General features: G+C 40.5%; 1 protein-coding gene across 1 annotated transcript in view; it reads right to left on the bottom strand.

The window, feature by feature from the left end:
* Window positions 1-26,903, bottom strand: part of STAB2 (stabilin 2) — a 78,057-nt gene extending 51,154 nt beyond the window's left edge. The window contains exons 1-18 of the mRNA XM_017737930.1: window positions 26,506-26,903; window positions 24,135-24,268; window positions 23,171-23,286; window positions 19,184-19,269; window positions 18,312-18,381; window positions 16,347-16,442; window positions 16,052-16,177; window positions 14,430-14,626; window positions 13,557-13,690; window positions 9,224-9,351; window positions 7,591-7,673; window positions 6,797-6,946; window positions 5,448-5,591; window positions 4,602-4,664; window positions 4,390-4,509; window positions 3,715-3,768; window positions 2,938-3,018; window positions 1,829-1,981 (exon numbers count right to left, since the gene is read on the bottom strand). Of these exons, the coding sequence (XP_017593419.1) occupies window positions 1,829-1,981; window positions 2,938-3,018; window positions 3,715-3,768; window positions 4,390-4,509; window positions 4,602-4,664; window positions 5,448-5,591; window positions 6,797-6,946; window positions 7,591-7,673; window positions 9,224-9,351; window positions 13,557-13,690; window positions 14,430-14,626; window positions 16,052-16,177; window positions 16,347-16,442; window positions 18,312-18,381; window positions 19,184-19,269; window positions 23,171-23,286; window positions 24,135-24,268; window positions 26,506-26,589 (2,019 nt within the window). The 5' untranslated portion in view covers window positions 26,590-26,903. The remainder of the gene's footprint in view (window positions 1-1,828; window positions 1,982-2,937; window positions 3,019-3,714; window positions 3,769-4,389; window positions 4,510-4,601; window positions 4,665-5,447; window positions 5,592-6,796; window positions 6,947-7,590; window positions 7,674-9,223; window positions 9,352-13,556; window positions 13,691-14,429; window positions 14,627-16,051; window positions 16,178-16,346; window positions 16,443-18,311; window positions 18,382-19,183; window positions 19,270-23,170; window positions 23,287-24,134; window positions 24,269-26,505) is intronic.
* Between the last annotated feature and the right edge of the window lie 611 nt (window positions 26,904-27,514).

The raw sequence follows: 27,514 nt of genomic DNA, 5'->3' as shown, positions 1-27,514 counted from the left end.
GTCTCTTCCCCTCCATGAAATGGTTCCAGCCATTGATGTGTACTTGCTCCCTCCTGTGCCTGAGGAAGGGAGTCTGGTCTCTCTCTTCTGCTATGCCCCAATAGAGGACAGAGAAAATTGTCTGCACCTGCAGGCAAGGTCAGTTCTGCCTACTTTGAGTAGTAGATTGATACACTGCCTTTACAGAGAAGTAATGGGAGCACAGACATATATTCCCATCAACTCTGCCACAGGAGTGATGATGTCTGGGAGAAGGTGGAGCAGGGAGCTGGGGTCAGCTGCTCCTTCAGTGCTCCGAGCACCACTTGTCAGAGATCATCAAAATTAGCCATGGTCCACACATCAGGCAGGTACTGAGGACTTGTTGTCCCTTCTGTGCTCTTTGTGACATTAAGAATAAGCCCTGCTGTCCTTCAGTTAGGGTCAGGTGCAGCTTTCAGCATTTGGGTCTGGTTACATATATAAGTATACATTAGCCTAAAGGTTTCCTCTTTAGGGGTGCAAAGTTCTTGTATGTGTATAGATCTACCAGTTCCTACAAGGTTTGTGTCTTTTAACTCTTTAAATGCAAGTAATATTTATTAGGTGGTGTTACTTCTGTTTTCTGAGAGCAATGGAAATGCTTGGTGCAGAGTCAGAACCGCACAAGCCATTGCTCGTTTGTGTTCTCCTGGCTAGCAGTGCTCTGCTTAAATCTTGGAATATGTAACCATATTTTTAACTATGCATGAAGCTTTCAAGGCTGACAGAAGTGCCTAACTTAAATTTGGGGAATAATTTTTGTGACTGATAGTGTTTATTTTTTCTTTAAATAATTTTTTGTCTGTTGCTTTAGGGTTGATTGATGTTGGATGTGATTTTTAGGTAGGTTTTTGGTAAGGAATTCAGATAACTGGAGTGTTCAGGGTGTGGATTGCTTTTTGCATCAGAGATTGATGCGTGGAACTCTGCCTGGTTTATGATTATACTGCACATACAGCACTTGTAGTTACTGCCTGAGGCAATAGATCTTTACTGACAGTGTTTTCTTCATTACATTTTGATGCTGTCCAGCTCTGCTGGGAACCTCTTTCAAGGTTGTGGTTCTGGACTGTTGTAAGCTAAGACATTAAATGTTTTCCTTTTGTACCGGAACTGTTACTGGCCCAGATATGGACTTGAACGTGGTCCAGAGGCAGCTCACTGGAGCTGTGCTTACTCCAAGTGTAAGACTGGACTGACACTCAGCCCTCTTACCAGAAATAACATCAGAGTGTTACCAAGTAAAGTCCTGTACTGTTCTACCTAACTGAGCAAAGTTTGTCAAAATCCACCCTTTTAAATAGGAACAGTTTTGTTTCTGGAGGAAAGTAGGGCTAGGGAATATTGTGGCTGCTGAAAATTACGTATTTCTAATATATAAATATAAAATTATTACGTTAATATTCTAACTTGCTGTTTCCTTTCCCTGCATATTTAATAGAAATGAAAATATTGATCTGGAGTGGTTTCTCTGAGAAACAGGGAAGAGTTTTCCCTGAGAACATGATACTTGTACATTCCTAGGTACTTGTATGCACAGATGGAATTCGGGAACTGGAGGAAAGAGTTGGACTGGAGAGACAATATATTTCAAAGGGTTAATGCAACAACTAGATTTTTTAAAATGGTATAGGATGTGTTAATACGAGTTCCCTGTTTGCAGTACTGCTGGTCTGGTGGCCATTGATATATTAATTTCCAAAAGCACCTCTTTCGAATGGATGGTATCAGAGAAAGTTAGTAAAGAGGAAGCTGGAATGCCTTGTATGGAAGAGTTGGAGATACAGATTCATCATGATTTCCTTACCTTTGTGGCTTGACTTCTTGTCTCGTCACACCGATGTGGTAGGATTGGAACAATTGTGGGTGGGATGAGAACACCCTCAAGGGTATAAATGCGCCCATTTTTTGCAACTACATCTGTTTCTTCCATTTTTTCTCCACTCACCAGGACTTGTCCCTTTGAAACAAGAAATTATTATTAATAATGAATTGTTTGTAGCACCTCAATTTCTGAGGATTTAATTTTAAATTTTTAAAATTTTTAAAATTTTTAGTCATACTTCTTTTGAATTTGCTACCTAATTTTTATTATGCTTGCTTATACAAGAAGCACACGTATATTGTGTATTTTCTTGAATATTGATCTTCAACAGAGGTATCCAAAGTTTTTCTATGAATCTGCACTGTTAGCCTGTGGAACTGGTGAATAATAGACTGGCCAAAATGAGAAGGCTACTGATGACTTCAGGCACTGATTTCAGTGGGCATAAGCATGCCTTGGTGTTCTCTCTGACAGAGGAGGGGGAAAGTGAGAGAGAACCTGGGATCTATCCAAATTCACAGGAGAGAGGAAAAAAGTATTCTTTTGGCATTTACTTCTGCAGCTGCTCTGCCCTTACAAGAATTTTTATAGGTGCTACTCCAGAACAGAAGGAAGTTAACCTAACAGATCAGTTTGGTTTTCAAAAGTATTGACAAATTACATGTTTAAAAATGTGTCAACTAGGGCACTCCAGGTTCAGAGACTATAACATTAAAGAGATAAAAAGAATAATTATTTTTGTGTGCATCGATAAGTGTTTAAAATTACTAAAATATGTAACAGAATGATTTTAAATATTTTAAATAGATTTTTTTTTAATTAGACAGAGCATAAATGAGGATCATTCCTGGACTGTGGATAATCATAAAGGCAAAAACTCTGTAGTCATTCCTTATATACCAATCATTTGCTCTGCATCCTTTATAATACTAATGCTAACAGTAGGTGGGAATTGGAAGTTGAAAATTCCTGCCTCATTACAGCAAGAAATTCCTCTGCTAATGCCTCCCCTTTTCCCTTTTTTTATTCCCCCTGCATGCAAAGCTGACTTGATCAGAGTGAGCTGCTCACAGGTGAGCTCTGTGACTTACAGTGCTGGTCCTGTTAAAGTGAATGAACTGCTTTGCCATGGTCCTGATGTGCTCTATTGAGACAAGGCTGGCAACCTCTAGCTGAAATGAATATAAATTGGTTGAGAGAAGTGTAATATCATTACTCTTTACAAATCCAGACCGATTTCACAAGAAAGACTTTCTCTGGGGTGAGAAAATTATTATCGATGCGCTCAGCCTCCCATTGATTAATCTGCTTGTGTAACAAAGTTAGTGTCATTAAGTCATGACTGAGCTTGCTGGTTCCTGCATGTGAGGACCTTATTGCTCGAAAGAATATTAATTTTTCTTCCCATTATAACAACCAATCTAATTAAAATTAATACTTGTCTCTAAAAATAGCCCTGTGTGCATCCATAGACCACTGGGGAGATGGTAGTGCTGGTACCATGAAGGTACACATGAATCTCATGTTCCCTCTGATCCCACTCTCTGTGCTGGGAGTGCGACCACCTCAGATGATGTAAACAGAGCCTTTCACTAAGCATACAGTCACTTCTTTCCTTCCTTCCCCACAACAGAGGCTGGGGTGGGGATGGACCTCCCCCCCAGGAAAAGCAGGGAGCCTGCTTAGAGGATGAAAAACCAGCTCTTTCTGAAAAGCAGAAGACTGGTTTTAGCAGAATAGGCTCAGAGAGAGCTTGATTTCAATGGCAGCAAGTCCTTTTCCTGCTACTTGTGCCTGCAGTCCTGACAGTACCCCCTGGCAGTGCTTCTTGCTCTTACACTCTGGGCTGGCAAAGCAGCTGCGCTCACCTCAGTGTTGGAGACAATGTGATATCGGACCAGCTCCAGCAACTTCCAGGAACCCTGCCAGTGCAGAAAAGAGGCTGTTTTAGCCCAACATGAGCCTCACAAACCCAGCCTGGCATCTTGAGTGGACATGGGGATGGAAACAGCATCACTGGCTGGTGCACCAGGAAACTCTGGGTCAGGGTGGTGCTCAGCTTGTGTCGGGCACCCTGGCATTCCATGCCCTCACCCCTACACCATGTTTTATTTTGACATGGGCCTTTCATGACATGCATGTGTGCTGGGACAGGCAGGAGGTGTCCAGGGTACAGGACACCAATATCCACCTCCTGGGACCCCATCAGCAGTGACTCCCGTCCAGTGGAGCCCTTGTGGCAGCTGCTTCCCTTGACTGTTCCCACCAAGGGTGATGCATTCCAGGAGAAGTTTTGGGGCTTTGCCATTCTGTCCAGGCTGTGATGTCTGGGCAAAAGCAGAGGGTTAGGGGCCTGGTGTGGAGGAACATCATCCCAATATGTGATGGGAGACCCCAAAACCTCTTCTTCTCTAGGTGTTGTCTGGATCTTTAACTGTTAGAGATGGCTTTTCAACCTTGATAATAGGAGCTAATTTAGATTGGACAATACAGGTATGCATCTCCTATCTGAGAAAGATTTGACTTATAGAAGGGGATTTTACCTCTGCAGAAAGCAGATAATCCAGAACCTCAGCTTTCATATTACTCAGAGCCTGGTTACTTGGAACAAAGACTGTGTAAGCCTGGTTGTCCTGCTGTAAATCCATTCCTAGGCCAGTTTTCTGTTTTGGTTTAAAAATAAAAGAGAAATTACATATTAATGTCAAAGAACATCTGAAAGTATCTTTATGTAATTGATTTTCTGGATCCTTACCTCTAACAAAGATGTAAATTGGCCGTATCTTCCATTAGCTTGAAGTACTGACATTATAGTTTTCTGAAAGGGGATAAAAGTAAAATTTGTTTTAGTTGGGAACATGAGATGAATTCCAGGTCTCATGAGACATTTCTTGACTTACCGTGTGAGTCTCAGTTGTTACAGATTGAATACATTTCATTTGGGGGGCTGGTGGTGCTTGGAAATGGCTGAGATGGCAGCACTTCAGTCCTGGTGCTATGCTGGTTTATAGTTAGATTTTGTCATTGTCCTGAAATACTGTGTAGTCACAGGAAACACAGGCTGTGTGTGTGTGGGGAAAGGGTTTTTACCTCTTCATCCCCAATGAGAAAAGGTAGAGGAGTAAAATATTTGGCAAATGCAACGTAAGGAAGAGAATGTTTAAGTGAGCATGATACGCAAGGCACCAAAAACCAAAGCATTCAAAATCAATTTTTTTTAATATTAGACTTTTTGGGGGGAGGAATTGCAACTTTGAATACAAGTCTTGCCTCCTGTCTGTCCAGATGTCCCTCCTTTCAGTATGTGATTCTGGCATTCAGTGAAACTCACTGATTATGACTGCCAATTTTCCAAGGAGCCACTCAGATGCAGTGAGAACATCCGTACCCTCCATGGACCAGCTTGGCAGAAGGGTGAATGTTTGTTTTCTGTGGAAACTGTGTTATTACCTTTCTCTTAGGGTATTGCTTCTGTGAGCTGACGTGTAATGTCTCAGTAGAGTCTGTTTAGTTTCTGTCAGTCATCCTCCTTCACATCCAGTTGATGTGAAACTATTTCAGAAGGAAGTTTGACATTGTATGTATATAACTTATGGCTCACCTCTTTGCTGCTCTCAAGTGTTGGCTCCACATTGTCCATGGCTCTGTCAATAATGTGCAAAATTCCATTGGAAGCAATAATATTTCCCTGCAAAATTTTTCCTTTTGTCCTTCCTCCTTGGATTCTAATTCTTAATTGATTATCCTGAAAGAAGCCAGGCAAGAGAGAGTGAATTCTTTACACAAAATGACAGCAGAGTAAGTACACAGGTTGAACGTAGTCTAAGACCCCCTCCTGTTGCCAACACCTAAACAATTTAAATTTGGGGAGGCTAAAGATTGCTTCCAATGCCTATCAAGGAAATGGAAACAATTCCTTTTCATCTGGAATGTTCTTTTGTTTCAGGACAGCAAAATTCAGGAGAGAAACAGAGACAGGCCCTGTGGTGAATTCAGGGTACCTGAAAGTGTTCTAATGACTGCTAGTAATAAAAATCTGCCAGGAAATGATTTAAAATATTGTTGTACTTGCAAAGGTCAGCTCCTGTAATCTTGGGGGACTACAACCCATTTCCTTATATTCTATGTATATTTAAAACAACAAAATGTTGCTGATTCTGCACTGTACTGAAGCCTGCAGGAAACAAACAGGGCTCAGACAGCAAGGATATTTTCCTGTTACAAATGGAGTGTGTATTCATTAAACATACAAGATAGATATTTCTTCTCAGATGCCACTGATATACTGCAAAACATGAGAAATTCTTGATTTCAGCCTCCACATAGGCCCAATCTATTAAGAGACACATAGTGGACGAAGAACAGTAATTCCAGATTATAAAATCTAGTGTATCATCCATAGAGAACAAGTTTTTTAAACTGTGTGTTCAGACTGCCCTGATGTTTACTGACATTGGATAATCTGGGCTAATGATGAACTTTGCTATGTATCTTCCATGGTTAATTGCCATGTGTTCTGTCTCTGCTGAGGACTTCCATTTGCTGCATTGTTCCGAGGCTGCTGATGCTCAGTGGGAGGTGGGGTCTGCAGCTCAGTAGTGCTTGCTCCATGTGAGAAGTACTCACAGGTTTCCAGCATAAACTCCGACCTGAAGATTTAAAATAATGTTTGCAAACATTTTAGACCAGTCTGTGTTAGTCTGCCAAGTCACTCAGGACTGATATATGTCTAAAGTTAATTACTTTTTCACTGGTTTTACTGGGAACTTTGATGCCAGTGAGGTTTCAAGTTTTACTTGAACTCCTTGTAGCACGTGGCCTCAGCTATGGTTTTTCATAATCCAACAGTTATCTTCACCCTGATATCTCCTGGCAGAAAGAGCTTTCCTACTCCTTGTGGAGGGAACAGGGAGCACTATTCTTGCTGTGGGAGGCTGAAAGGCCACTTACCTTTTCTCCCTTTGACATCTCTCCTGACTTGCCAGTCAAAGTATATATTACGTTAGTATTATTCAAGCTACTGGTGTTCAGTTGACCTGCAATAATATGGAGTTTAACGAAGTACTGAGCTTTCTGTTTATTTTTCAGAAGATCCTTTATCTAGAAAAGCAGAGGAACAGAGATTTATTTCAATGCAGGCTTAATCAAAAAAAAAAAAAAAAAAAAGTCATGGGTGAATGCTTTTTTGGTCTCTGCAGCTGTTACATTCTGAATTTACATGTTTTCCTGTGAAGTGATGGAGTCTGAACAAAGTGGAGACCACTCTGGGTTTCAGTTCAGCTCACATTATACCCTTATGTTCCTGCATGAGCAGTAGGTGCCTCCAGAATTGTCCTGATGTCAGTGGAAGGTGCTGACTACTTACATATCAGTCTTTTTTTTTTTTTTCACTAAAGCCTTTTTCTTTATCCCCCTTATGTAAAAGGTGACCTGCAGGCCTCCCTGCTGACAATTCAGAGCTTTGTTCAATCCCTGTCTCAGCCAAATGAAAAGACTTTGAGTATAGTCATGTAAGACAGTCCAAAACTTACTTGCGGTGTGACATTGTTCTACACTAACACACCAAATTATTCTGTTTTTCTTTCAAGTGGGAAAAAAGCAGTCTGTGGCCCGTAGATTTAAATGAGACCAGAAGTGTACTAGAGCAAATTATCTGTGTCTGCTGAATCAAAACATGACACAGATGAGATTTCTGCAGAAGCCAAATCCCCCCTGATGTGAAACCCTTTCTCTTGTTTACTTACATTTGTACCTTTGAGTCCCTTGTTTGTTGGTACAAGCACAGTAAATGGTCCCAGAGTGCTCAGTGGCCATTCGTAGGTATTGTCTTATGAGAGGAAGGAACAAAAAAGTTTAAATGCCTATTGAAAAGCTCATTCCACAAAGGGACTGTGCAAAGCTGTGAGGGAGGAATAAGCAAGAATACTATCTGTGATGATTAAATATTAATTTAAGATTCCAGAGTCCAAGACATTAAAAGGTGAGAGACAGATGAGATGTGAAATCCAGGTGCTGCTGCATATTTGACACAAAATGAGGCAAAACGTTCAGAATGCTTCTGGCAGCCTGGATTCTGTGGCATGCAGGCCAGAGCAAGGACACAAAACTGGCAGTTTCTTTGGAGATGTGTCCTTGCAGGAAGACAGCCTTCTGCTTTAAATCAATTCAGTCTCCATGGGGTGAGAAATATACTGCTGATAACCTGCTGGTCCAGCAACTATCAGCAAACACATAACTGGTAATCAAAACTGATGCACTGAAAGTTAATTAGAATTCATTTACTACACAGAGGTTATTTCTGTATCCAAGACAGCAGCGTGAGAGACCACTGGTTCTGCAGCCGAAGGTATTAAATATTTCTAATATTCAGCTCTTTTTCTAGAGGTATAAAATCAGAACTGAAAAAAGTCTTTACAGTTGTTACAGCTGTATTGTACAGAGAATGCATCTCAAAATTTATATGCTGTCTTACAAAAAAATCTATAAATTCTTAGCTTTTGAAAGACATCAGTGTGTAGTGAACATATTGTGAGATAACCTCTGTGGTTAATGTCTTTGTAGCTTCTGGTTAGTAAATCATATGCCACACTTATGTCCAAAAATTATCTGAAGAACAGAAAACCTGGGTTGTTGATAACCCAGCATGCTGGGTGCTTTTCAGACAAATGAGGAGAAATGCACAGAGAAACTGCAACTGAACTCTCACTGCTGAGGCAATGAATATTGATCTTCACTTCTGAATGTGAAAGTCACTGCCAGGTTTTGTCCTTGGCCAGATATGGGGGATTTTTATTCCACTCTGTTCAGGAATTCATGATCTTTATTTTAATTGCTGGGCTCCATGGGATTGAGCAAATGATATTAAACAGAAGGATTTTTTCCCCCACATTTACAAGTTTAACTCAAAGATCCAGCTCAATTCTAGCAGTGTTTGTTCATAGCTCAAATTTTTGGCCATAGAGAAGATGATGAAGGCAGTTAGATTGTTAAGTTCACAAGGTAACTGGGAATGCCAGTGTTTTTGGTGGACTAGTGTGTGTCATTCTGGACCAAATCTCATTTGTCTAAAGCAGTGGGAGCAGGGAGAAGTAGTGGGATAATCCCAATTATTACAATGTGGGGCAAAATCCACAGGTGATATCAAATGATGCGTGAGGGGTTGTGGAAACATGTTTAGCACTTCTGCCTGGAAGTTCTTGCAGACTCCATTCATGGTATGATGAGCAGAGCAGCTTTAGATGGTCTCAGGGACTTTGCAGTCAGCAGCTGTGCCATGCTGTGGGTGGCACTTTCCTGTGGCAGGGGGTGTTGGGGGATCAGTTGGGCAGGATCAGCCCTCTGGGAAAAAGCTGACCCTACTTGTGTGTGGTTACTTACCCATGAGCAAGAGGCTGGATGTCAGCTTGCCCTGCCACTGTCCTCCCGTGTTCAGCTCTTGGAGGCGTTCCATGATGTTCCCATAGCACACAAACCCATTCCCCACGGAGCCCCCCTGGCACGTGCACCTGTGAAGGGATTGGGATTTTTAGCTGTGGCTCTCAATAAACCAGTGCCAGGTGTTACCTGTTGCTTCTCTGAAGGTGTTTTCAGGAAGTACTGGTGCATTGTAGGTAATTCTTTGCTTCTGCATGCTGTGGAGTGTGTCAGTGTGTGGGGCAGCCTGATGGCTGCTTGCCTGATGTGGTGGACTCCTGTCAGCTGGGCCAGGAGACAGCGGTGTCTGTCCCACAGGACCTCTTTGAATAGAGGCTATGTGCAACCTCTGCTCCCAAAATGTGGTTACTGGAACCCAGAAATCCACTGAACCTGCCTGTCTGTGGGTGAGGAGAGAGCACAGCATAAGTGTGAGCGCTGCCATTCTTTCAGCAGGGAGGCTGTTTTGTGAAGACCTCACTCGTGACATGGGATTTGGCAGGATTAATGGTGGTTAAGGAGGGTGATGGCAGCTCATCACTCCTTGGAAAGAGCTGCATGGATTTTGTAGAAAAAGCAGTCTGGTGTCAGTCCTTTCAACAAAGCAAAGTAGTTTGGTACCCTGCCCTTTAAGTAATGCCAACATTTTGGGCAATAGAACTGGTACCTTTAACGTTATCTTTTTTTTCTGCTGCAGTACAAAGTCTCATGCTTTTTTAGGTGTATGTGTTGCTGCTCTCTCTGTTGTGGAAATAGCATCTCACATGTTACACCCTGGCTGTCTCCTGGGGACTCCAGCCTGTGAGAGTTCCCAGTGATGTGCACCTGACCCAGCACTCTGGATGTCTAAAGCAGACTCAGGTCACGGTGCCCATGAGATGGACAGACAGACACTGGCTTTTAATAGTGCCTTTCCCTGTGAAGTCTGCAGCATGTTCCATACCCATATAAGCCCTACCCATGATGATTCATCTCTCTGGATTTTTTTTTTTCCTAATGGTATCACTAGAGAAGGAAGATTACTTCACATGAGCAAAAGATGCCCTCTCTATAACTAATCATTTGCATGTGCTGGTTGTTAAAAACACACACTTGCTACTCACACCCCACAGTAGTATCAGCCTGATGCCAAACCCTCTCTTTTTTCCCATGTATGGTCTCTGCTGTAGCTGTATCTCTGGTGAGAGCAAGGTTTTTTGAAAATCCCCACAAGTCCCTGCCATCTGGGGTGCTGCATACAGGCTCAGAAGAGTGCTGAGATTTTGGCCAAGAGGCTCAAGCTTTGGCTCTGAGCCTGGGTAAAAATGGCAGTCTAAAAGCATCTTAAATTTTTAGGATGCTATTCTGATGGCGAATCCACTTCTTTTTAAGTGGATCTCTTGAGCAGAAAGAGTATGGCCATGGAGCCTGGAGATGAAGGGTTTACAGCTGGGAGTGAGGAGCAGCTGCTCCTTGGGAGCTGATCCCTTTTTTTTCTGCTGGGGTAAGTATTGCTGTATTGCTGAAGGTAGCCCCCTTCCACTTCTGAACAGAGAAGAAAACAACTGAGGCTTCAAAGGAGCTGCAAAATAACATAGTAGAAAACAGGAACTACCCTTGAAATATGGCACAAATCAGATCTAGGTTTCAAAATAAAACTCTCCTCTCTTTTTCATCCAATGTTACTAAAGAAGCAGGTGGGTAAACAAAATAACTTTTTTGGCTATCATTTCTGGGGGCACAGTGAACTGCAGAAATGCCTGCCCAGTTTGAAACTTCCCTTCTGAGGACAATATTGCTCATAACTGCATGGGCATCCAAGTAACATAGTTTGGATTTGTGTGCCAGAGGAAAACACTGAGCAATTACAGATTAGCACCTATTGCATGGGACTGAACCCTTCAGCCTGTGTGTTTCCTCACTCCTTCTGATGGAGTTGACTTTCTGTGGCTGGGCATGGAGAGGACCAGCTGGATGACTGACTAGATCTGTTTTGTCTTAGCTTTGTCTGGAAGACCTGCTTTGGAACTCATAGCTCTTATGGCTTTAGAGGTTTTTCTTTGGATGCACAGCTTTCTGTATGGGCTGGGTGCCTCTAAAGAGAACGGCTTTACACCAAACCCTGCTGGACTACCTAAACTCAGCTGTTTGATGTTTTCATGGTGTGCTGTACAGACAGCATAGGCAGGACTGAAAAAATAGGAACTGTCACCACTTCAGCTTACTCAGGGAAGAAAAACTGTATTGCTCCAGAACAGGAAAGCTCAGCTTTCTGTCTCCATTTTACCAAAACCTTTTATAATAGAGTTTTGATTTATGAAGCTACTAATTTCTGCATTGGAGACCTAGAAGAAAAATAAGAATGGGATTAAGAGAGAAAATAATAGAGTTTAACTGATGGAAAGGTAGCTCTGCTTGGAAACCAGAGAGGTTATGATCTAATATGCAGTGTAATTCTGCACTGGTTGAAGCTTCATAGCTTCTGGACAAGGCTGAACATGATTACTGTGCTGAAGCAACACTAGGGAAAGCATCAGCACTTACTCAGGAAAGATCTGTGTGGGAACATAAGACAGAGGCAACTGGGATTTTGGAGGAGGTTGCTGTGTTATATTCATAAGTCCAGTGTTTGGGTTTTTTACATCTTTGCCTGTATGAGAGATTTATTCCTGTACAAAAAACTTGGTTCTGGAGAAAGTAGAATTGTCTATGTGGGGAAAGCTAATAGCACAACTGTATCCTTAAAAAAACCAAAACAAAAATAGAAAGGAAGCAATGCAGTTTTGTGGCCTCTGTCATAGCTTTGTGTTTTAGAAAAAGAAAAAAAAAAACCCAACCAAAAAAGCCCTCCCAAATACATTTAAAATCTGGGATGCAGCCAAAATACAGTCTGCCACTTACCAGAATCTATTTATTGTGCCCACATTTACAAATCAACAGTTTTCTGTGTAAAGTTCCTCTTTCATAAATGGATTTTCCTTAGCTTAAGTTTGATTTCAATCCCACTCCATTCTTCTGTACTTGTTTTTGCCATTAAATATCACTAAATGAGATGCAAAGCATTTTTTTGTTCTTTTCCATCCCCAGTAATAAAATTATAATTTTCCCATTCTAAAATTCTCAAAACTTTCTTGGCTTTCAAAACCATGTTGTAACAGTGAAGCAGCGACTAATTAGGAAAAAAGGCTCCTGATTTTGGATGCGAAATTTTATTTCAAAATTTTGGCTGATGTTGTGCAGTATGGTAGTACTCTAAATATTGTGGGAGTCTATATGAAGCAGTTTGAGTAGCATACTATGCCATAGAAGAGAACTTGGGGATATTCTAGATGAACTTGTTTGAAATGCACAATAGCTTACACAGAAGTGATGTTGATATTACCCTGCAAGGGAAAGCTGCATGATGACACAAGGACTGGCAATAAGAATACTCTGCTGAGTGAATGCTTTCTGTCTACAGATCTATATGATGATTAGTTCCTAACTTACAGTGAATGGCCTATCTTGTCCTTCATGTTCAAGCTCTCAGCTCCCAAAACCTGATATTTCAGGCACAACTCTTTAACCCGGTACCTGCCATCACTGGCCTATAGAAACATGTAAGACAAATTCTGTGTTTTAAGAGAGTTTTGTTGAGTTTAGTGTTAAGACTTTCTTCCTAACATCTGTGTAGCATATTTCTGTACAGGAAAAGCAAAGTCTGCCAGAGGTTTTTCAGTTTCCCACCTGCTTGACTCAACGGTATGAGGAGTCTGCTGAGGTTGGTGTTACTTTTACAGCATGGGGGGGGCAGATTCCCAGGTTGTATCTGTATTAGTATAGTCAGAAGAGGCAGGGCTCCAGTGCTATCCCATGACTAATGCTGATTAATTTTCAGCAGGCTGCCTGGTGTGTTTCTGGCCCACACCAAGTAGCATTTTCCCGGGCAGTGCCCAGGCACAGCTGAAGGGATAGCATGTGCCAGGGACTGCTGCCAAGAGGCAGTTACTCTGTTTTGGAAGAGACTTTAGCTGTGAGACAGACAATGCTGCTTGCCCTGAGGAAAAGAGGTTTTGGTCCCTTTTATTTACTAGTGTAGAAATGACCTCTGAGTGCTTTAAAAATAAAACTTAATAGGCATTACCAAATGGCCTGATGAAATCTAACACTATGTTAATTGGCTGACCCTAACCCCATTAAATCTTGTGATTTGTCCTTGATAAAGATGCCATTAAAGATAACTTCAGGAGGTGTTCATCCACAGGATTTGTTTCAGCAGCCCATTTACTAGGGAAGGAGGGAGAAATGGTGTGAAACTTTAATAAGCAAAAAGACTCACGCAATCTGTCCTGGTGCAACTGTTAAGCATTTAGCTCTTTTGTGGCAGGTGTTGTTTGTTTCACAGATGTCCATCATACTGCAGCCTTTCCCAGGTACAAAGTTGGTATAATGCTCCTTGCATTCACAGTGGGACTGAATCAGAAGGATGTGAGAGGGGAAAGAACATTAGCCATGCAGAAACTGTGGATTTCAGCATGATTTCTGGTACTAGGGCTTGAACACAGTGTCTTAGTTAATTACCTGATGAGTTCAGACGCAAATATAAAGCTTATATTTGTACACAAGAGCCTGGGTTTCAGCCACGTGCACTTCACTGAAATATGACCACAAACTGCAAAACAACCCTGGATGATCAAGTCCCTTTTTGGCTCTTCAGGCTGTCCAAGCAGACCAGGCTTTTTGAAGTCTCGCTTTTTTGATGGTGTGGATATTACACACGGAAATTGGAGCCAGTTCCCAACATCATGAATAATATGCAATCTTTATAAAGTGCTGTTCATTGATTGCTTTCAAAGACCCAGATTGCTTCTTTCCTAAATAAACTAAATTAAGAGATGTATCTGTGGTACCTGTATAAGGACTCTACTGGTCCTGCAAGTCCTCTGGGTTCAGAGATACAAAATTTAACTGGGAGATTTATTTCAATGCCTCCATTTTGGGGAAGCAAATCGTAGCCAAAATATTCCCAGAAGAAAGAACACTATTGCCATTTCTCTTTTCAGAGGGGAGATAAAAGGACTCCCTCCTGATCACCAGCAGGGTTTATGTCAAAACTAGGAGTAGCATTTGATTTCCTTGAGACCTATTTCCATACCCTCATGGCTTCTTTTCGGAGAAAAGGCGTTATTTCTTCTCGGGCAGTTACACTCACCTTTCCTGGACCATCATAGATGCAAATGCTGGACTGTGCAGGGCAGCTCCCATGTGCTGCTTGACAAGGGTCTATGGGCAGGCAGATTTGACCATCCCCTCTGTAACCTTCCCGACAGATGCATTTGTGTTGGTTTGGCCCCAGGTAAACACAGTTGGCATTAGGATCACAGACCTTTTTGGAGCACGGATTGATAGCTTGTGAAAAAAGAAGTGAAGTAAATGAATCATTGCCCACAGTTCTAAAATTGAAGACAAGGATTTAATAGAGCACCTCGATGCCAAACAAAGCCTGGGCAGACTAAACTTTTCCTAACAGCCAAGTCTGAAGTATTGTGGAGGCATGGAGATGGAAGGGAGGAATGTATTTATGCTAAGGTAGCAACCAACTGTTTGCTTTTGAGCAGAAATGATCTCTTAACTAGGCAAATCGAGTCATAAACAGATTAGAACATGTAACGTGCTCATTAAAATATCACAACTATTTCCTTGTTCTCTGGTGGATTTTAACTGGAGAGATATGAGGTCTGTACAAGCTTTAAGCATGTTAGGTCAGTTGGAAAATATTTCTCAATACAACAGGCCTTCACTGTTTTCTTTCCGGTGATTAAACAATATAATGTCATCGGTTCAGCTGTATGGAAAACTGGCCAGCAAAAGCTTTAGTCTTCCACACTGTTCTACTTTCAGGACTGCACTAAAAGCTTTCTAGTTATTTCCCTGAACCATTTTTGAGGCAATGGCACTGCTTGTTCTTTTTCAAAATCAAGCAGTGCTTGTAGAGCATCTTCTCACACCTTTGTGTGCAGGTTAGGTTAAGGTTAAGCACACATCCTATCTAGAAGATGGCATGCCCTGGACACACCTAAAAAGTGGTGCTTCTCACTGTTTTCCCCTCTTCTCCCTTTCTTTCCCTTCAGTTGGGACTGATCTGAGCCAACATCTACTAAATTGTTCTTCCAGCATCAAAGTAAACAATATTCTTTGTTGCAATTGGTCTAGAAAGAAGAACAGGTACTATAAGCCATAAGGTGAATAGAGAAAAGAAAATCTGATTCTTGTGCAGTTAATTTGGGCATTCAGTGGCAAGTAGAGGAGTCTATAAAGACACTTGCAAGGTAGCCTTTACCTCTAGCTGAGAAGCTATTAGCTTTGTTTCATGAAAAACAGGAACGCTAAAATGAAATTTACTTGCCTGTATAGTTTGTCCTTGCTGATGGAACTGAGCTGCCACATGATGGATGCTCAATAAATATAAGCCCTTGGTTGCTGTTGCTGATTTTATGGAAGCAAGCTATGAGATTGAGCTCTACCAAGCAGAGGGATATGACAGGAGTGGATTTGTAAGCCCTGATGACCCAGTATCCACCTTATGTATTTCAAGGGGGTTTACTAGCTTTAGGCTGGTTGCATGGACTGAAACCTGTTAGCAATTGGATGGACGTGCTTCTGAAGCACACTTTAGGATTTAGTTTCATCCTGAAGGAATCTAGTTTGTGCTTTGGGATATGAACCCCAGAAAAATTAGACGGTGAGATGTGGTTCAAATGCACATTCCTTATCCGAGCTGTAACACTAACGGTGGTATATTCAAAGAACTGGGCAGACACGGAAATTACTCACGTTCACACCGTGTACTGTCCCCGTGGAAGCTGGGCAGACACATGCATTGAAGTTGTCTTCCATCCTCCCCTGAGGAAGCACACCTGGAGTTCGCAGGGCACTGCAGCGCCTCGCATTCGGCTATCGCTGAGGGACAGAGGGGACAGGCTGAGCTGTGCCTGCACGCTGTGAGGCTTTCAAGTTCAGTGTAGGTTTGGCTGATTTTGCATGAATAACCTGAGACTGATTTATCCTTCCCAGTTCTAACTGTATCACAGCTGTTGAATACATCTCCTGTGGAAAATGATCTACTTACGCTGATCGCAACGGAGCCCTTTGTATCCAGACAAGCAAGTGCATCTTCCATCCCCTGTAATTCCACTGTTGCATACTCCATGAATGCAGTCACAAGCTGGAGGGAGAAATGGATTTGCTTTACTGAATAATAATGGTGTTTGGAAAGACATAATTAGTGGCTACTCATAGCAAAGAGTGTCCTGGCCAACAGCTTTGGCCAAACCAAGCTTTGACCCAAGTGCCTGAATTTATAGGCTTCTATTACTGAGAGGATCAATACTTGCTGTTGCTTACAGCAGTCAATAATGCACTAATTTTGGAAGGCAGTTAAGAGCCCAGGGTCTGAAAATCTTCAGGATGTAATCTGTAAGCACCAAACTGACTTGTTGCTAATTCCATAAAACTTGTAAAATTTGACAAAATTTGAGTCTGAAGCTAAAATTGGATATAATGTGTAATATAGACAACTTTAATAATGGTTAACCTATTGCTTGTTTTTGCTTCAACTCTGTTTGTATGGCTCAAGCACCTCAAGAAAAGATGAGTTTTGTGACTTTTTTTCCCCCTCCTCAAACAGAATTTATTTAGTTAAAAGCATAATTAATCACTGTGGAGATCTCAGGCTTCTTTCTTCCTATATTCTCTCATTTCTGGTTATATTCTGTTTATAAACCCAGTGACAATATGCACACAAGATGATGCATTCACAGTCCAGGTGACTATGAGACCCTTCTATAAATAATTTTTGAAGCCTTAAGTATACTCAAAAAGCTTTGTAGTTATAACTGTTTGAATTATGGCAACGATGCTTTTTAAAAAGGCCATTTAGATTTACACTTGGAAAAGTCTAAAAGATGTACAGAATTGTATTGCTGACTTCATGTTTAAGCTGCAGTGATGTAGCATATCCTCTTCCCTTTAAAAACATAGCCTGTCTTCATGCAAATCACCTGCACTAATTAATTAATAACTTCCTACCTATGTTGGTAGTCATTATATAAAACCCAGGAATGTCTAAGGTATTACTGAAAATCAGTTAGCCACAGACGAACATTGTTTATATTTTATTTATTTTAGAACACTTGGAGGAGTGCAAATATCTGAAAGCTGAAGTGTAAAATATTGCTTAAACTAATATGTAACTGAATCCTCCAGTAGGTTCTTGGAAAAGAATTACATTTATGATATTGAATCCATTCAAGGAGACTATTCTCATGGAAATGTTTGCTCAGTTACATTTCTGTGTATCAACACTGGCATCCAGTGGACAGCTGGTGGAAAAGGGGCCTTTGAGCCGGCAGTGGTGTAGGATTAGTGTAGAAAGGCCAACACAGATTATTTAAATTGAGACCATTTGTGACTCTTTAGAAGTAACATTATGTAGATCTTGAGGGAACAAACGGAGTTTCTTAGAGATAAACAACTATTACTACTTAAGAATAAGACTGTTTTAAAAATGTTTCTCAGGCAGTTTTCTGGTTTTTCAGGGTAATTTTCAGCAAGGGTCAGGAAGTTAAAATAGTAAAGACTATTAAGAAACAGGCAAAAGTGGAAAATGTTATATGCATATATATACTTGTGATACAAGTACATTCTACAAAGTGCACACAGCTTTCAGACTTCCACTTCTGATAGGTGCATGGCTAATCAGTGAATTCATCAACCACCCAAACCCCAAAATTATACCGAACACACCATTTTTCACACTTCTGACAGAATTATGTATCTCCCTGGCACAGAATAGAGTGAAGAGCTCTATTTCCTTTCCTCATCATCCACACTTCTGACAGAATTATGTATCTCCCTGGCAAAGAATAGAGTGAAGAGCTCTATTTCCTTTCCCCATCATGTTCTCTGAGGCAGACAGCAGCTCTTACTGGGAAATCTTTGGGCCCTCTACCCATTTCACTGTGATTTCTTAGAGTCTGAATACAGCTTTCATTCCCTTCTTTTCCTTAACCAAGTAAAGAAAGTTCAAACTTACCTGATGTGCAGTCAGGACCAAATAAATTGTCTTCAGCACATTTTTCACAGGCTGTCCCACCAAACCCTTTCTGTGAATTACACAATGGAAATCAAAACTTAAGTTTCTCATCTATGTCTAGACAGATAGGTGTATGCTTAGCAGGCTGAAAACAGCATCTTTTGCTGCCAAAAGAAAATAACATGAAAGTTTCAATCAGTAGCTACCACAATCTAGAAAACATGGTCTTTTGAACAATCTTGCCCCCACATCTTTTTAAAAAAAATTTGTAGATCTTCAAATCAGATATTCTGAATGTAAAGTTAACAGTGAAGTATTGTAATCAGGCCTAATGTCCAAATCAGGCTTACAATTATTGGGTTGTATTTTCTGGCTAATTCTACCTTTGTCTCTTTTTCTTGTTCCCCCAGAAGAGGACTTTGGATCTAAGGATGAACCAGTAGAGGGGGAGGTAGAAAAGATTAATTTGAATTATTTCTTTAAAATCTTTTTGCCTGAGTTTAAGCACTACACATTGCACTCTCAGCAAAGGAACAACATATGGAGAGTATAGCCCCATGTATAAGTACTTTCTATTTAGGGCAAAAAGTCGCAAGTAATAGCACAATTTAAAAAAATAGAGGAAGTCAATACACTTGTCTCAGGAAGGCAAGATGAAAGAACTTTTTATAATTTCACCCAAACCTTCTCAAGTCTGTAGAAGTAATAGCGTGAAGATTAGTGCAATTCAAGCAAAGAATGAACTCCAAGCTGATCATCTCTGCTGTTTCTGGAATACTTTCCTTTAAAGTATTTATACAGTGGAACATGCATTATTTTTCAGCACAACTTACATTGCTGTATTTTTTTTTCATTTAAAACAAAGGATGTACCTGACAAGTGCATGTTCCATTCCCAGTTATGCCCTGTGAGCAGCGTCCTCTCCCATTGCATGGTGATGCAGCTCCTCCTGGACATGCTGGAAATGACAGTGTTTGAGCCATCAGTCACCTTGCTCTGATCCATGTGCTCCCCCTGAACCCTACAGGTGACAGCCTTGGCAGCTGCAGGGTTTTGGGCCAGACAGGGACCCTGGGTGACAGCTGCTGTTTTGCAGCTACCTGAATCTCTTCACCAGAGTCTTAACATCAGCAGAGACCATCACACTCTCTTACCTGGGAATTTAGGCTAGTGACTGAAGTAAAAGGATTGAACAAAAAATAATTCTCTTTTTCTAAAATAGCATATGGTTTTGTCCCTGCTGATCTACCCCTGTCTGCAGACATCCTAAGCTGTTGGCTTTTCTGATACAAGTGGAGCTTGCCTGACCACTCCTGTGTGTAGGTATAACTCTGATGGATTGAAAATTTGTTCTCAGGATTTTATTTGATGCCAAGTTAGAGTTTAATAAGCCTTTCTTTTTTTTCCCCGCACCAAAAATTACATTTGCTTTACGTGGAATTTTTTTCCTTTTCCCTGCTATCTCCATAAGACTGTGATAATTGATCCAAATGGTCTTGGAAATTGAAATTCAGATATCTTACAACCAAATCCTTTCCAAGGAACTGTGATCACTGTTCAAACTTGTATGCCAAAGGTGTGTTATGCTCTTCAGAGCCTCTGGTTCTAAAACCATGGTTACAGGCAGTGGTATAGAAGGTGAGAGAGTCTGAACAAAAACCCCAGCCAGCAGGATGAGATAAGAAAAAATGACCGTATTTCCCAATAAAAATAGTTTAATTTTTTTTTTTGTCTGAAAGGTTTCAAGATTCAAAGATTTACTGAAAGATTGCCTACAGGAAATGCACATTACAGTGGTTTTTAGTCAGATCGTTCTGTCAAATTTTCTCTCCTGTGTGGATACCCTTATTTTTCCGCAATTGTCCTGCCCCTCCTTGGAAATGATGTATTAACTCTTATCCATAAGCCTTTCCTTCCTGTAATTAGAACTCCCATTAGGTACCATAATTTTGATGCAGGTGGTATCTAAATGTACCAAACTCCTACTGGCCTCACAGGTACTCTGCTGTACCTTACTGGTAGATTTATTGCTTATAAAGAGTCTCAGAGTTTGTTCTGTGTGGGTGGAGATGGGCAGCACCAGATTTATGCTCCCCCTGCCTAAGTTAATCCTGATTTAGATAATGTGGAAGTTCTAGTAAAAATGAATTTGGTTTGGACAGAGTGGTGAGCAAATAAGTGCATGTGCATATGTGCACACCTAATTCCACTGAAAGCTTTGGCTTTATACCAATCTGTTAAAATTTCTTAATTTATTCCCTAATGTAGCCTGAGGTCTATTGTATCCCGTAAGATTCTTGTGAAAAACCAATGCATTTAAAGATGAAAATTTTAGTGCTGTTTATCTCATACGTGCTGTTTTAAGAATTTAGGTTAAGTAACTACAACTGAGGGAAAGTAATAAATACATATACTTTAATCTTTAAACTTGCTTTTAGTGAATCTTGTTTTCTGGCTACTGTATGATAGCTAAATCTTATCTTTAGGACTTATGGTAACTGTTTAATATTTGCACAGAATGGAAAAAAATTTACTTGCACTGATGCTTTTATTGAGCATGCAAGGATAGAGAAAAACCAGAGTTCATGGTATAATTCCTAGGAAAAGTTACTTTAAAATTGTTGACAAAGCAGGTTTTTTTTGCCGTTGGTATTCATTGCACTCCTCCTTGTCTTCACTATATCTTATCTCTTGTTTTGATACCAGCACCAAGGGGCAGCTTTATCAGAAGTTGGTTAAATTACCATATTGTTGTACAAGTTTGGCCAGGCAGATAAAGTGCTTCCTGCAACCAGCAGGGCCACAGGAGGCACTTCTGGGACACTGGAGCAGGGCTGGCACAGTCACCTGCTGACACTCTGGGGAGACCTTGGCTTTTATCGAGGATGCTTTTTGAAAAGCAGTAAGAAAGAGATGCTCTTGCTTATCTGTGAGAGTGTGAAGGCAAAATCTTTGAATCTAGGCCAAAAGAGCCTAAATTTATCAGCTTTATTGTTTTGCCTCACTGAGTTAAATTCAGCACTTTCCAAGCATTGTCAAATGCAGCCTCTTAAAATACTTCTCTTCACCCGACTCCCTGTGAGGCTGAAGCAGTGAGTAGTACTTGTAAAGATGTATTTTGGACCATATAATTTGACAGCTTTAAATCTAGTATCTTTTTCTTGGCCTTTATTTTTAGTTTCCCAATTTTCCCTTGCTTTGTTCTTCCACTGCTTTCTACTCGGTTGGTCATGCCACAAATCTTTCAGTTGGTACCCAGGCTTTTCTTTGGAGCCATAGAAATATTTGCCCAGAGCAGGAAGTTGTGTTGGGGTAGGGAGTAGCTCTGCCCGCTGTAGTACCTGTGGCTGGATGATGCTGGCAGTGTTGAAAGGCTGTACGCTTCCCCCCTGGACCTTTTCTGACCCTCTACTTTTGACTTTATGACTTTTTACAGAGGGATTGGTATGCAGCTGGATGGCTTGGTGTGCTTTGTGGGGAGGGAAGGGGACAAAAGATCTTTCACTCACATGTGTGTTTCAGCATGTGCTATCATTTAAGGAAGTCCGAGTGCTATTTAAGACCTAATTTTGTCCTTGCCATCAGATGCTAAATGTGCAGTAAACCCCTAGTCAGGGATTTTTGCCTGGCCTCAGGAAGGACTGTCTTTCCTCCAAACACTTCAAGTTGTGCAGTATTACTATTGCAGAGGTTGTGATAACATAGAGATAACTATTTTTTTTTCCTCCAAATGAAAGCAGAAACAATGCTGAGACCTTGATTCTTTGCTTTTTTGGGTCAGGAAGTTTGTCCAAAGCAAGAGAGGGCTTCCTTGCTTTTTCAGCCTTTTTCACACAGTGGTGCAGGCAGGGCTCTGACTCTGGGACAGGGGACCCTCTCCAGAAACATTGATGTCCCTTGTGTGGCTGCCCAGAGCACCCTGGTAATGGGAGGATGAGCACTGAGGCTGCCTTTGATGGTGGGATGCAAACCACCACACAAGTCACTCTTTTTTTCACACACCTGGCACTCAGCTCTCAGCCTGCCTTTTCTCTTGCAGTAGCTGTGAGATGCAGTTGGACTGCTTTCCCTTTGCAGATAAATGACTGGTATTTAAGTAATAGCTTGGGTTAAAATCGTACTTTTTTTAAAATCTAATTTTTGGACAAGGGGACTTCACAGGCATTGAAACAGACCTTGAGGCCCTTAATTAAAGGAGGAAACACTCTGGCTGGGCAGGGAAACTTCTTCTGTGGGTCTGGATGCCCATCTTGGTAGCCTGACATTTTATGCACTTGTAGAGATGCTGAAAAGCTTTTCCTGAGGAAGGGGCAGCAGGAGGGGAGGCACTCCTGATTTCCTTTCTTCAATAATGGCCTTCAGCATTCACTGGCAGTTCAAGAAACTCTTTCTTGAACTGGAAGAAAAGATCACCCCTGCATCACAAAGCAAAGAATTAAAGAGATTTGGAAATATTGCAGATGTGGATGAGGGTGGTTTGGACCTAAAATGAAACATTTAAATATTTGTGGTTTGAAAATCTTTATTTTTAAAATCTGTTGTGGGGATCCTCCCGAATGAAATAATTTTTCAGGCATTGACTGAAACGATTTATTTTGAAAATCTCAAAATCAGGGAGATTTTCTGAGGCTCTTTAAATTTTTCTATGAATTTTTCTTTCTAAATGAAACTTTGAATATCTGTTTTCCTTCAAATCCTCTAAGTTTTAGCTGAAAACTGCTATTTATTTCTACTTCTATAACAAGCTCTGAGGAGCAAACTTTTCACAGCAGTAGTTTCTAGAAAGATGAAAAGTCACTGCTTTATTTCTCTTTGAATTCCATATGAAAATAAAACTCCCAAAGACCAAACCAACTCACCCATGCAGTCTGGGCCCCAGTGTCCCTGGCAGCACTCGGGTTGTTCAAATTCCTTCACACAATGATGCCGACAGCCCGGAAAAGAAAGTGTGTAAGCTTTAATTTCCAGGTAATACCTGTGGAAAAGAAGTTAGAGCTGCTTTAAAGTACTTACAGTCCCTTGTGGAGAAAAAGGAAATTCTTAACTTCCTCTTTTCCCTTCAGTGTCAGAAAAGAGCACTTTAAGCTTAGTTGCATTGATCTGCCTTTTTTTCTTCTTCATTAAAATATACATTGAACATCAAGGTCTAAAAAGACCCTTGGAGCTGTTTCTTTTGAACAGTGTATTTATCTTCCCACCCTAACCTAAATACAGCACTTTTCTCTAAGTTGTAATTTGAAACTGTTTTAAAATTATTAAAAAAATTATTTAATATCAGGGTTCTTTAAGTGCTAAATAAGCTCAACATAGTTACGTTTTCTCTAAAATACAGCTTTTTCTTTTCTTTCCAGTCTGAATGGCAAGATTTCAAATTGGTTTACAGATATCTCTTCCTGCCCTTCATGCCCACAAGGCCCCTATCCAGGAGTTTGAAAAATACATTATTTATATGAGATTAATACATAAATATCATATGATAATATATTATCATATATTTAATAATGTTAATATTATATGTGAATATATTTATCATATATTTTTGTATCATTCATATTAAGTATGCAGAATGAAGAGATTCTGTGATGTTATTCAAGAGGAAATCTGATGGACCATCAATAACAATGTTTATTTTCCTCATATCACTTGATGATTCACTTCAAGCATCAAATACTCTGAATGCAGCTTGAGTTCTGGAGTTGGTGAAGCCAATGGCAAATGTTCCATAAGAAAATTGCATAGACTAGAGCATTTTTGATATGAATGAATACTTTCTAATTCATGGAGAACAATATTCATGGAGAAAAGCCCTGACAGAGGAGATACCTGCAGTCTGGTGTGCCAGTCCCATTGGTAATTTTGGTGTAACCAGCAGGGCACTGGGTGTCAAGGTTTAAAGAGCAAGGTACACATTTGGTTTTCATTCTAATGAGCAGCTTCTGATCACAGTGCTTCTTCACCTGCAATAGGAGAAGAATAATTAAAAAGAAAGAAAAGCACTACCCTGAGTGACATTGCTGAAAAATGACAAATTTGACTCAGCTTTGTTCTCACTCATGGCTGCAAGCTCTTTTCTGTTCCGCAGGAGCTAAACAAGGTTAGATCATGTATTAGTGCTTTGCAGTAGCTTTGTCTGCACAAAATATGTCCAACCACTGCAGGATAAACCCTTCTAACTGTAATATTTTTCCTAGGAGTGCTTTATCAAAAATTCTAGGTTTGTCAGACTTAAAAGCCAGGTTACAGAGACCACATATCCTGTGGGGTGTTAGTTCCAAGGCTGCTGACAAGTGCCTTCTCCACTCAAAGGCAAAATTAAGCAAGGTGTGTTCCACACCACCGGCCTGTGGAACAAAGATTGCTCTCAAAAGTGGGTTTTGTGTTATCAGCACCACCATAGTGATCTAAAGAGCTATGGCTGTTATTTTCAAATTGCTGTCAAAGAATGACATCTAGCTTTGCATTTGAGTCTGGTGGGGGTTTTTGGCCTGGCCCCACCAGAGCGCACTGAGAAGAGCAGCCTCCTCTTTTTTTTTTAAACCTGTTTTTATGTATCTATTTTAAAACAATAAGTCTTTGCTGAACTGCATCTAATGTTGGCTTCATCTTCTTTCTTCTTGGCATTTGTAGAAGTAAGTTCATAATTCACAAATGGTAAGAAATGACCTAATTCAGAGTATGGTTTTGAAAAACCAGCAACATAACCCTGTGCAGTCCAGAGACTACGGGACCTTCTGGGCACATGTGGGATGCTGCAGCCTCTGCAGAACCTCACAGCCGGTCTGGGTGGGTACCCTGGCACCTTGGTAGGATTTCTACATGTCCTGTGATGGTCCTGGATGAAGCCTTCACTCAGCATTTTCTCCCCATGACAGCCAGACGTTTCAGCAGCAAAGTTTGTGAAGATATACCAGAGACACTGATAAGGAGATTTAGCTTCATAAACTCTGAGCCACTATATGGGATTGCCATCACCCACTTATAAGCACATTTCAGCATCTATTTAGTTGTCAAATTTTAGTCTTCATAAGTGTACTGTGAAATCTGGTCAGGGTAACATTGAAATATTTGGGTAGTGAAACCCTTTTGTTGTGTAGATGCTTTTCAGGTGTCTTTGAAGTAAAAATGTGACTTTTTTCCAGATGTGGGTATAATATGGGTACAGCTTGAAAAGATATTTGGTTGTCATCAAAAAAGTGCCCCACAAAATTTCATTTTTGGAACATTACATTCATTGGGAGTTTTGAAAAGGAAACATTTAAATAAAAATAACTTATGTCCTTTCCCTATCACCAGCTGTAAACCACTATTTGTTTTGGAATCGTAGCATTATTTCCACTTTCTCCCATTTCCTCATTTTCCCTTTTTGCTTTTAGGGAAAATGGAAGAAAGTTGACTTTTTAGTGTCTCTTTTTTTTTTTGGTTTTTTTTTTTTTTTTTTTTTTTTTTTAAGAAAAAGAATAACTTTATCATATTTCCCGGTACATTTTGTACATTTCAATGTATTTTTCCATTTAAAAACTGCAACCAGCCAACAACAACAGCAACAAAACACCTGAGTGTCTTCCCTTTCCCCCTCCTAATTTCTCTCTGTCCTTTTGTTTCCTCTTCTAAATGTGTTCTGCCTCTCTACAAGCGTGGTGAAAACAGATGTTGAGAAATTCCACAGGTTCATAGTATTTGTACATGACAAATGCACCACTTCCCCAGAAGTGTACAAATCCTTTAATTACACTTATAACTTTGTTTTATTACTTCAAATAGCTCAATTCCTTAGATTGTTTTTCCTTACCTGTCTAGCATAGCTTTTCTTTCTTGTAGTCAGTAGGAACAGATAATTTTCACTATAGAAGAATTTCTGCTTTCATCTCCTGACTTGTGAGAAATCCCAATCAATTTCTTTTGATAAATGCATAATTTACAGTCTTTTGACACCTTTGCCATTTTTAGAGACTTTTTCAGTGTACTCATGCTACATAATTCGAGCCAAATTCTCACACACAATAAACAGATGCATTTCTGTTATTTCAGAGGACTGAACTACAGAGCTCTTAGGTTATAATTAATTGTCATATACACCAGTGACTGTTAAAGTGGGTTTTTCTTCTATAAGATATAGTATCTGATAACTGTTCTCTCTATAATACAGAGTAATATAGACAAATAACAATCCATTACATAAAAAGCTGCTTCTTACCTCATCTTGGACTTGTGATGTCAAACATAATTTCACTGCAACCAAAAAAGCAAAAAAGAATAAAAAACCTGGACTTTTTTCCATTGTGAATTGGACTTTTTCTCTTTCAAGCCCTCCACACACGAAAACTCAATTTCTGATGTAAAATGGTGGTTAGAGGTGCTATTTCTTCTGCATTCTCAGGCAAATACTTTAACAGGAGTCTTGTCTTCCCCAAGGTAAATGAGTGAAGGATATGGCATGTGGAGCTTGCCCAGGCAGGAGAGATTCCAAAATGCAGGGTATTTGCTGAAAGTTTTCACTGGAAAGCTGGATAAAGCCTCCCTCACTGAATGACAGGATATCCTGACAGGGCTCTGTTCATTTATTCCTCTCTCTGGAGCTGTTGATAGTACAAAACCAAGGACACTGAACTGTTATGACAGAAGATGATTTCTTCTTTTAGGTGAGCATGGATAGGGGGCTGGAGTAGCTACTGGGCTTCTTATTATTACAGTTATCTAACTGATCTAAGGGAGAGCAAAGGGTCTCTGGAAGTTGGCTTATCAGCCCTAATAACATAAGGGTGGGTTCCCCCAGTGGGGCTCTGGGAGGAACACCACTGACTTTATCTCAGGAGGCCAAAAGAACATCTTCCAGCTTTGGTTAGCTGGATAAAAATGGGCATTTTCCCCCCTTTTTTGCTATTTTTGTTAAATCATTTTGACTGTTTCTCTGGGGCTAAGTGTAGGAAAATTGACTCAGCTATATGACTTGGATATGGTTGGGAGAAAGAACATTCAGATTTGCCAAAAGCATTTTGATTTTACCATTTTGATTTGTCACAAGCAAATATTTTTCTTTCTTCTCAGAATTTTTCAGCTCATTTCTAGGGCTGCTCTTTGCTGCTGTGCTGGTCAGTCTTGTAAGGACAGGCCCTCTCATGTCTCAAATACCCAATAATTTGGCTCTCTCCAGTTTGTCAGCTTTGCCTGATCCCCCTGACCTTAGAATTTCTTCTGTCATTTGA

Source organism: Corvus brachyrhynchos, unplaced genomic scaffold (assembly GCF_000691975.1).
Source record: "Corvus brachyrhynchos isolate BGI_N302 unplaced genomic scaffold, ASM69197v1 scaffold56, whole genome shotgun sequence".
NCBI lineage: Eukaryota > Metazoa > Chordata > Aves > Passeriformes > Corvidae > Corvus > Corvus brachyrhynchos.
Note: the sequence above shows the minus strand (reverse complement) of the source record. Positions and strands in the feature narration are given on the sequence as shown.